Source organism: Eleutherodactylus coqui, chromosome 10 (assembly GCF_035609145.1).
Source record: "Eleutherodactylus coqui strain aEleCoq1 chromosome 10, aEleCoq1.hap1, whole genome shotgun sequence".
NCBI classification, from domain to species: domain Eukaryota; kingdom Metazoa; phylum Chordata; class Amphibia; order Anura; family Eleutherodactylidae; genus Eleutherodactylus; species Eleutherodactylus coqui.
Genome location: NC_089846.1, coordinates 142,763,466 through 142,774,710, shown reverse-complemented (window position 1 = coordinate 142,774,710; position 11,245 = coordinate 142,763,466). Strand labels below are relative to the sequence as shown.

General features: G+C 45.9%; 1 protein-coding gene across 1 annotated transcript; it reads left to right on the top strand.

Moving 5' to 3' along the window:
* Positions 1 to 5,923: 5,923 nt before the first annotated feature.
* On the top strand, positions 5,924 to 11,037 carry LOC136581168 (olfactomedin-like). The gene is made up of 5 exons (XM_066582150.1): positions 5,924 to 5,968; positions 6,196 to 6,348; positions 8,296 to 8,511; positions 9,106 to 9,265; positions 10,214 to 11,037. Exons 1-5 carry the CDS (start codon positions 5,924 to 5,926, stop codon positions 11,035 to 11,037), a joined length of 1,398 nt encoding a protein of 465 aa, XP_066438247.1.
* The last annotated feature ends 208 nt before the right edge of the window (positions 11,038 to 11,245 follow it).

The following is an 11,245-nucleotide window of genomic DNA, read 5'->3' as shown; positions in this document are numbered from 1 at the left end:
ATTGCCTAGCGATGGCACAGGAAAATCTGCACTGCGCATGTCCGACGGCGAGCCGTCCAGACCATCCATGACTACAGGTACGCAGGGTCGCCGGCCGCGGTCAGGGCTGGATTGTCCTGTGGGATTCCGCATGCAGCATCCAGCTCCGCCGTGTGCAGGCAGCTTGTTGACAGTTTCCAGGTAGCAGCAGGAATGTTCTTTACATTCCACAAGTAAATATTAGCTTAAACAGTAAAATTAGAAACAAATAATGAGGATATGTCACAAAACGCTAGAGTAAATGAAAATCAAGGTGGCGCTTCACGTTAAGGTGTGGCCACAGGGGGGATTTCTGCACCGTGGTATCATCCACAGTGAATCCACAACACAAGACACTTGTGGTACCTGCAGATTTTGCTCTGGGACTCCCCAGGCTTTGCTGCTACTGTAACCGCTGTGAGTTTTTCATTTCCAGCTCTGCTTATCTCCCAATATCATTGCAATCCTCCACATGAATTTCCCTTTTTTCCTCTTCCCTACTTGCAGAGAATCGGCCATCAGGACTCGGACACCGGCCAGCAGTCTGTGGGCTGGAACATTGCATTCGACAAGCTGCCTCCGAACATACGACACAAGGCCCTGATGTGAACTGATTAGATTTGTCTTTTGCCGTATGGATGTAACACTGTATAACATGTAGTGGAATGTGAGAATGGGTTCCATTACTGGGATGTTGGCAGTTTCTATGGAGGATATGATGACTATTTGTGTTAAAGTGACATCAAGACATAAGCTTGTCAATAGAAAGAACAAACGGGCAAAATGAGAGGTTGGTCTTGAAGCGAATTCAAGGCGACATCCGCTATTGCTTCCTGTTGTCACTTTAGTAAAACACGCTGCCAAAACCAAAGTGATCATGTTATATCTCTGCAAGTAATAGAAATCAAACTTTGGCCGGGGATCTTCTTTAAATGAATTGCATTAATAGCAGTTCCCAGACCTAGTACTATCACAGTATACACATGCATTGTCCCCATTCATTCTTATATATGGCACGCTCTGTGCACCATGAATGGCTGTTTATCTGCAGTCCTTACGCCTTCTGTTACAAAGGGCATGCGGATACTCGACGTGGAAGCCGCGCCATTGACTAGGCTAAATCTGTGTGCTTAAACAGGTGAAAACCTACGTCAGACATTCATAGCAACCACATACATTTCTGCCATGGATTTTCACTTGAATCCACATTGGACTTTGTGTGAACACAGCCAAAAATAAGATGATAAACCCCTAAAAGGGTCTTACAGGACTCCAACACTCATGAGCTATCCTTGGGATAAGTCATCAATATCAGATCGGTGAGGGTTTCTCACACTGATCCGCTGTTTGACATGGCCGTGGCGCCTAGGTCAGCACCGCGCTCTTTACTGCAGACCAGGTACAGTACCGTACATTTCGCAGTGGCGGTGTGAAGTATAGCAGCTCAATCCCATTTACTTGAATGGGACTAAGCGGCTCCCAGGCCATATGACAAATGAATATGACATCACTAGTCGGAGAAGAGGCCGCGGGGTTCATCCAACCACCAACATCTCTTCAAGCAGCTGATTGGCAGCGGCCCTGAGGGGCACATCCCTACCAAGGATAGCTCATCAATATTGGAGTCCTAGGAAATCCCTTTAAGGCAATTAGAGCAAAATAAATCCATATGCAGCTAGCTGTCCTTGGTGGTGGCTGTCAGTCTTAGTGGGAGACTTGCCAATTCCGTCTGATTTCACAAGTTCTCCCTTACTTCAGGAGATAAGGCATTGTATCCATAGCAACCAGTCTGATCTAATGACTGAGATGACAGAATTACACCAGTTTGGTGCCAACTTTACAATTCCAGTCCAAGTGCCGTTAAACTTTCCCGTAGAGTCTATTACAATATCCTCTATTTTATCTGAACCCATTGTATCAGTCAATGCTCTGTACTCCGTGTTACATCCTTCCACAGACGTTACCTGATGAAAGGGTGGCGGGGAAACCACAGCAGTGTTCAAAATCCTTCGGATTCTGCATCGGACAGTGAGGTGTCCTCCGAAGAGTTAGAGCCCAAAATAACAGCATGCCGATGGCTGGTGAGAAGGCTATGGATCTAGAATGCAATAGCAATGATTAACCATCAAATAGAATTAATCCACAGGAGAAGAGCAATAACTACATTGCATTACGTCTACTGATCCTAAGTTACAGCTTGGATTATACTCCAGAGCTGCATTCACAATTCTGTTGGCTGCTACTGAGAATTTCATCCACTTATGGAAACAGCAGCTCATAGACTTAGTTCCCAGCTATCAGCTGTGTCTGACCATGCTGGAGCTGGACTAAACTGATGCCATGTTGGTGCACTTTTGGCACCTATTTGATGTCTGGCCATTGCCAGAAAACTATAGGATCAGTTCTGGCCTCAGTTTCCCTCTGATGTTTCACTGCAGTGCTGGAGGGGTAGACACAAGGCAGAGGATCTGGGGTCTGGCCTTACTCTGCTGGACTCGGACCTCTAAGGATTGCCCTTTATTTAAATGGCTGCATGTAATACTACACTTCGCCTGTAGTGGCCGCTGCAGGAAACATAAGCAGCCCAAAGCAACCTATCTTGTTAAGATCCACGATTTGTTTGGGATCTGAGAAGCAGGATTGATGGCGATCAGCAGTTCACCTTGGCAGCCCTCATGTTAGGAGGGTTGCATGTGACGATTGTGGGGAGGGATGTCCAGGATTAGTACAATGGGTCTGCTTTTCCAGAAACAACACGGCTTGTGCCCGCGGCTCGGTCCATTATTTCAGCGCATGTCCTTCAGCCGCGATGAGCTGTAATCCCGCACACGGCCCATGGACACAAGCGGCGCTGCTCCCAGAAAAAAAGAGAATATTCTTTAACTAATCCTGGACCATCCTGTTGGGCGCGTTCCCACGCAGCCGAATGTCAGCCACAAGTCCGCACAGTGCAATGTACGTGGGGGGTTAACAATCCCCATTCACTCAGAAACCAATCTGCAGTGGGGGATAGTCCGGCCGCGGATCTTCAAATCCGCATCATATATCTGTTGTGGAAAGGCCAAGGACAATCCCCACGGAAGTCACCCATCGCAACGCGTGAACTGCTGATGAGAAGGCACCCCGAGCTCGGCACGGGGATTATGGTGCAGATGTACAGTGGCACATGGCCGGATTGGAATTGCAGGAATCTGCGAACGACCCCACAATGGACGACCCGCAGTATACACATAGCCGCATCCATTTCGCGAATGGGTTTAATATCGCAGCATGTTCTATCTTTCTGCAGAAACCACGTAGACAGCTTCCATTGAAGTCAATGGAAGCCGTCTGAGCCGCGGCCCGTCTGCAACTGACATAGTGACGGCGTGGAAAAACTAAGATTTGAAAAAAGAAAAAAAGTGTACTGTCCATGACTGACAGCGAGTGTCTGCGGTCATCTGCATGACCGACAGCGAGTGTCCGCGGTCATCTGCATGACCGACAGCGAGCGTCCGCGGTCATCTGCATGAGCGACAGTGAGCGTCCGCGGTCATCTGCATGACCGACAGTGAGCGTCCGCGGTCATCTGCATGACCGACAGCGAGCGTCCGCGGTCATCTGCATGACCGACAGTGAGCGTCCGCAGTCATCTGCATGACCGACAGTGAGCGTCCGCGGTCATCTGCATGACCGACAGCGAGCGTCCGCGGTCATCTGCATGACCAACAGCGAGCGTCCGCGGTCATCTCCATGACCGACAGAAAGCGTCCATGGTCATCTGCATGACCGACAGTGAGCGTCCGCGGTCATCTGCATGACCGACAGAAAGCGTCCGCGGTCATCTCCATGACCGACAGCGAGCGTCCGCAGTCATCTGCATGACCGACAGTGAGCGTCCGCGGTCATCTGCATGACCGACAGAGAGTGTCCGCAGTCATCTGCATGACCGACAGAAAGCGTCCGCGGTCATCTGCATGACCGACAGAGAGCGTCCACGGTCATCTGCATGACCGACAGAGAGCGTCCACGGTCATCTGCATGACCGACAGAAAGCATCCATGGTCATCTGCATGACCGACAGCGAGCGTCCGCAGTCATCTGCATGACCGACAGAAAGCGTCCACGGTCATCTGCATGACCGACAGAGAGCGTCCACGGTCATCTGCATGACCGACAGTGAGCGTCCGCGGTCATCTGCATGACCGACAGAGAGCGTCCACGGTCATCTGCATGACCGACAGAGAGCGTCCACGGTCATCTGCATGACCGACAGCGAGTGTCCGCAGTCATCTGCATGACCGACAGCGAGCGTCCGCGGTCATCTGCATGACCGACAGCGAGTGTCTGTTGTCATGCACAATACAGAAAAGGGAAGGTACGCGGGGTCGCTGTCCACGGTCAGAGCCGGATTCTGCTGTGGGCTCCAGCATGCGGACTCAAACCCGGTCGTGATCGGCCGGCCTGTGTGATCTTACCCTTTAGGAGGATTTCTCTTATTACTGCATTTATAAAGGAAATGTGACTTTAAAGCTGTGGCTCCGCAGCATTTGTATATATGGCTTCCATTCTGTCAGTCATTTCCAGTGTTTCATGTTTGCTTTAGTTTATTTAGTAAATACACCTGAAATGTGCAAAATATCAGATCTGTGTGCTGCAATACCAAATGTGAATAAAGTTACAAAGTACAGCACAATGTGTGGGGTATTATCTATATCTATCTATCTATCTCCTATCTATGTTCTATCTATCTATCTATCCATCTATCTATCAATCTCCTATCTATCAATCTATCTATCTATCTATCTATCTATCTCCTATCTATCTATCATCTATCTATCTATCTATCTATCTCCTATCTATCTATCATCTATCTATCTATCTATCTATCTATCTCCTATCTATCTCCTATCTATCTATCTATCTATCTCCTATCTATCTCCTATCTATCTATCCATCTATCTATCTATCTATCTCCTATCTATCTATCTATCTATCTATCTATCTATCCCCTATCTCTCTATCTCCTATCTATCTATCCCCTATCTCTCTATCTCCTATCTATCTATCTATCTATCTATCCATCTATCTATCTATCCCCTATCCATCTATCTATCTATCTCCTATCTCCTATCTATCTATCTATCTATCTATCTCCTATCTATCTATCTTATATCTATCTATCTCCTATCTATCTATCCATCTATCTATCTATCCCCTATCCATCTATCTATCTATCTATCTATCTATCTATCTATCTATCTATCTATCTATCTATCTATCTATCTCCTATCTATCTATCTTATATCTATCTATCTCCTATCTATCTATCCATCTATCTATCTATCCCCTATCCATCTATCTATCTATCTCTCTCCTATCTATCTCCTATCTATCTATCTATCTCTCTCCTATCTATCTCCTATCTATCTATCTATCTATCTATCTCCTATCTATCTCCTATCTATCTATCTATCTATCTATCTATCTATCTATCTATCTATCTATCTCCTATCTATCTCCTATCTATCTATCTATCTCCTATCTATCTCCTATCTATCTATCTATCTATCTATCTATCTATCTCCTATCTATCTCCTATCTATCTATCTATCTATCTATCTATCTATCTATCTATCTATCTATCTATCTATCTCCTATCTATCTATCTATCTATCTATCTATCTATCTATCTATCTATCTATCTATCTATCTATCTATCTATCTATCTATCTATCTATCTATCTCCTATCTATCTCATATCTCAAAGAAGTGGTTAAATATCAGTATAGACGTCATGGGAAGATCATATAGAAGCCCCAATAAGTCCTTCTGCTGGTTTCAGACAAGCATATTGTAACTCGTCCGTAAAACAGATCCATAAAATACGCTCACCTGAAAGCGAACTAATACTCCATAGTCTTCCATGTGCAATGAAGAAACTGGGCAGACGAGGCTGGCAGAGATGAAGGTATGACTGGCAGCTAATTCTCAAACACATACATGTTAGCGAGGGTCATTAAGGCTGAGATCATCAATCCTATATTGCAGGGTTTTCCATGTGAAGGTCCAATACGAGTCAATGGAAGCAGCAGATCTCTTTGGTCATATGGAGGCTCGCTGCATTGTCTGCTCTTAGTGATATGCTGCAGTCTGTACACTCATTTAATGTAAACCTCTGTTGGTTTTTATTCACAGGTGAATCGAAATTTTACAGGGAGGGTAAGCGAAGGTGACCACTGTGTATGTGAAGTCCTCCTGCCAGATAGCACCTTCCCGGCCAAGAGGGTTGGTGCCCTAGAGGATGAGACTCAGCATCTGATCAACCGGGTGGAGGATGAAATGCAGAAGGTGAGCATGAACTTTCCTGAAGTTGGGCTACAGTAGCACTGTGGTGCCAGTGGCAGTTGGCTGTGCAGTTACAGGCCCGCTGGATTGGTTGGGCTTACCTCAGTTAGCTGGTTTGTGTCTCTCCTCCATGGTGGGCACTGATGTAAAATATAGCTCCAACTCGGGTTCAGGCCACACTGGGTCCACTAGAAGCTTGGTCTGGAAGAGGACCCGGACGCACGGAAAGGACTAGTAGGGAGACTGAGAAGTCGTATAAGTAACCAAAATGTAACAGTTTTATTGCGCTGATGACGATAACAGTCTTAGGCTGCGTTTACACGGCTGTAAATGACCGCAGTGGGACCACACGGAAACTTTGCGAGTTTTCCATGGCAGAAAGGCAGCTTCAAAACTCGGGCCGTCTGTAGCGAGTTTTGAAGCGGCTTCACCGCCTGTATTACGCTACTGCCATCTCTTCCCATATAGAGGGGGTAGCGTGCAGCGGGAACGGTGATAAAATTGACATGCTGTGGCTTTGAATTCTGCACGGCATGTCAGCTTCATCGCGGCTTGGCCACAACGGACTGTCCGCAGCGTGTGGATGAGAGTTTTGCAAATGTCATCCACTTTGCTGCTAAGGCTCGGGTTTAAGATTGCTGGCTGAATTTCTGTGTGGAAAGTCTGCATGGAAATTCCGCGGCAATTCCGCCCTGTGTGAACCCAGCCTTAAAGAGGTACTCCAGAGTTAGAAAAACATGGCTGCTTTCTTCCAAGCACAGCGCCATCCTTGTCCACAGTGTCATGTGTGGTATTGCAGCTCCGCTCCATCGAAGCTGCAATACCAGACAAAACCTACAGACAAGGGTGGAGCTGTGTTTGGAAGAAAGCAGTCATGTTTTAGTAGCCCTGGAGTACGCCATTAACACCGAAAGTTTGGGTTTGTCTGGATCTGTTTATACGGTAGGCTCGACGGGGAAGCAAGCGGAGGAGTCAGTAAATCTAACTATTCGGATGTCCTGGTTTCATGGTAGCGCCTCTCAATGGCTTTCTCAGTCTGTAGGTCCTGTAGTGGCTCACAGGAGTTACTGCTCATTACCACAGCCCTATCAGACTGACGTCCCTTTTTCGGCACGCCTAAATCTCTCCTCTTCTTTTGTTCCTGTCCCTTCTTAAAGACACAGCAACAATGAAATAACAAGTACCATGTAAACGACTATAGACAAACCTCCATGACAGTACGCCTGGTGACCTGTGCAGTGGTAACGTCTGCTTCACATCTGCATTGAAGGTATTCTCCAGAGCCTCCATTGCAGATTCCATCAAAATACAGGACATATAGCGCAGTATACAGCGCTATTTCTTCTTTCTGGTAAATGGGAGACACCAAGTAAGAAACCCAACAAATCTCATTAGAGTCAATGGGGTTGATGAGGCACCTACAGTGTCTGCCATATGACAGCTCCAGCACTGCCACTATTCATTGGTCTGTTCCTATAACAGAGCTGAACGACAAAAGTCCTAATGGTGTCCTAGCACCAATGTGAATGAAGCCTCACCATGGTGGGCACACTCATGAGTTCTCCACTCTATGCCAAACGTCTTCATGGAGCAACTATGAGGAATAGCCGAAAGGTGGGATCCCTTTGATGTGATCATAGTGTGAGTACTGTCTGCTAATGAAACCATTACTAGTGCTGGGCACCAAGGTTGACACCGCTGAATGTTCTTGGGGCTAGAATCAGTATTGCCAGCGTAACAAAAATTGGGGGATAATGTGGCACTGAGACGTGAATGCCAATTAGCACAAATGTTTGTCCCAGTCACGTAGGCTGGACTTCCACGGAACGGACATTGATGGCCTGGGTTAAGGATAGACCACCAATGTTATAGTCTCGCAGAACCCCTGTAATTATATTGTCTATCATGTAAAAAGTACTTCAAACTTTCCTCCATTTCATATTTCTGTAGATACAAGAGCAGAACATCAGACTGGACTACTGTATAGAGAAACTCATGAACCTAACCAAGAGAGTGGAAAGGTTGGAGAAGATGCGTCCCGATGAACTAACAGAGATTAACTTTGAAGCTCTAAAGAAGGAGATCAAAGAGATGGAGAAAACCATCATGCAGCTGAGAGGCAAAGTCGGTGGAAACAATGCTCATGTGGAAAGTCTGTATGATGAGGTACATCCCATCTGCATCTAACAGTAACTATGCTTGGTGTCCATAAACATTCAATGGAGTAGAGGTCAATACTATGCTGTTCACTTGGGGGACTCAGACTGCTGTTCTTGTGATTACTGGGGGCCCCAGCGGTTGGAACCCCAGTGATCACACATGTCACCTATACTGTGGACAAGTGATAAATGCATTTAGTAGGAAAATCCCTTAATTGGGATTTTCTGGGACTTTGATATTAGTGGCCTACCCTGAGGATAGACCATCGATATCACATCGGTGGAGGTCCAACTCGCGATACACCCTAGCAATCAGTTAATTGAAAGGGGCTGTGGTGCTCGCTGGTTGCTTGCTCAAAATTTATTTGTAGCGGTTGTGTTGGGTATTACAGCTGCCCCATTCACTTGAATTGCAATACCAAACACTGCCACTACAAAATATATGGTGCTACAGATGGTAAACAATGTGGCCCCTTCAATCAGCTGATCGGTGAGGGTTCCAAGGATTTGACCCATAGCTATCAGATATTCATGGACCATCCTAAGGGTAACTCCCAAAAGCCCTTTTCTGGAGTAATGTTTTCATTAATTTGTTCTCTAGGTAAAGAATATCTCAAAGACAGTTGGACAGCTGGAAAGTCTTGACAAGAACAATGTCCTCAAAGCCCATAGGGATATGGAGAGTCTGAGGAAACGTCTTGTAGATTGTCAACAAGATATGAAGATGAAGCCTCAATCTACAGTACCTACAGTACCACTTGGTGAGTTGGTCATCATATACCCAAAATGAGAAGTCCTGTGGGATGATTACTTAGTGCAGAATTTACATCTCAGGAATCTGAATACATAAAGCTCCCCCTCACAAGATTTTGTTCACCCAGTGTAAATGTAGCATTGACCAGGCTAGGACTTCATGCATACCCATACTATTAACAGAGACTGTATGTAGTGCAATTAAAAAGGATTATCCCAACTGAATAACCTAAGCCCACTGGCGATCAGCTGATCGACTGAAACTAGCTGTACATTTATCCTGCAGTGGCCACTGCAGGAAAAATGTGGTATTACATGTGCTCATTCAACTCAGGCGTACTAATGAATGATCTGTTATTAAGAGCTTTACACGGCCCACTGATCGGGCAAGAACATCTGTTTGTCTGATCACTGGGCCATGTGAAGGTGCCACCAAGCCCCTGATGAATGAGCAAACGCTTGGTCATATCGTGATCGCATCTTTCATGTGGCAACACAACTACCTGTGGGAACAAACTATCTGCTACTGACAACAACGAAAGAGTATGAGGTATGACTGATGACATGGACAATTATTCGTCCCCTACACTATCTGCATTGGCCGATGTGAAGGCCAGGTAAACCATCTCGATGATTGGTGTTAGTTACACCGCTCAGATTGGGCCTCAGAAAAGGACCTTTAGAGTTTACATCACAGAACTGCACTATATTCAAGTATCGAATGAAAACAACATATTCCTCTGAACTACAATCCCCCCGAACACCGCACAGCAAATATTCTTTCTTGAATGGTTACCCATGGAAATCAACCCTGCCAGTGATATTTCGGCACATCCAGCACCCTCAACAACATTGTATTATACAGGGTGTCATGAATACCCCCAAACACACACAAATAAAAAGCCACAAATATCATTGGCCTAAGTCTAATTACAGTATCTTATTTCTCTTTGAAGGATCTTGTCAGCACCGTGGCTTATCATCTATCAGCAAACCCAACCTTCTGCAACTTAACTGGAAGGGAGTCGGGTTCAAGGCTGGAGCATGGGGTAAGGATTCAGCATGGAACACCACTAAGAAGTCAATGTACTGGGTTGGAGCTCTCAATCCTGATGGCCGAATTCTAGAGTCCATACGTGTTTACTCATCCCTAAATGACATCCAGCTGTACAAGAACTCCTTCGACCTGCCCCTCTCTGTGCTCATCAAGAACAAATGGAATCATACTCTGGCCGCTCAAGGTGCAGGAGTCATCGTCTACAACAACAACCTCTACTACAACTGCTACAACAGTCGTGATTTATGCAGAGTCAGCCTGAGCACTGGGGTCTACCAGAGAAAGCCTCTACCCAATGCTGCATTTAACAACCAGTACTCCTACGCTGGAGTCTCCTTCCAAGACATAGACTTTGCTTCTGATGAGAAGGGTCTCTGGGTGATATACACCACAACTGAAGCTAAAGGAGTAATGATGGTAGGTAAGGTCAATGTTGCCACCATGACGGTGGATAAGGCCTGGATGACCACACGGATGAAGCCTGAAGTGACCAATACTTTCATGATGTGCGGAGTCCTGTATGCCACTCGCTCTGTAAGCACAATGACTGAGGAAATCTTCTACATGTTTGACACCAAGACTGGAAAGGGAGAGCAGATAAGCTTCATGATGGAAAAGATGACCGAGAAGGTGCAAAGTCTGAGCTATAACTCCAATGATCGCAAGCTTTACATGTTTAATGATGGCTACCTGGTGCACTATGATATGATGATCAAGCCTTGAGCTCTCTCATATGTCCGTCGTCTCTCCTAATAGAGCTCTTAGGTTCTTGTCTCCATTCTTATTGACTAAATCTTCCTTGATTGTAATCAATATCCCCAAATATCAAGGTCTGTTGTGGCCTTTGGGATATATTCTCCACCTTTCCTGTTATAGGCACAATACAGCAACAGCTTTTGGCCTTCATCCATCAAATTGGTCAACTAGGTTC

Coding starts and splice junctions, on each gene's coding strand:
- LOC136581168 (XM_066582150.1), top strand. CDS start 5,924: ATGTGCAATGAAGAAACTGGGCAGACGAGGCTGGCAGAGATGAAG. Junction 6,349..8,295: donor TGGAGGATGAAATGCAGAAG/GTGAGCATGAAC, acceptor ATATTTCTGTAG/ATACAAGAGCAGAACATCAG. Junction 8,512..9,105: donor TGGAAAGTCTGTATGATGAG/GTACATCCCATC, acceptor TTTGTTCTCTAG/GTAAAGAATATCTCAAAGAC.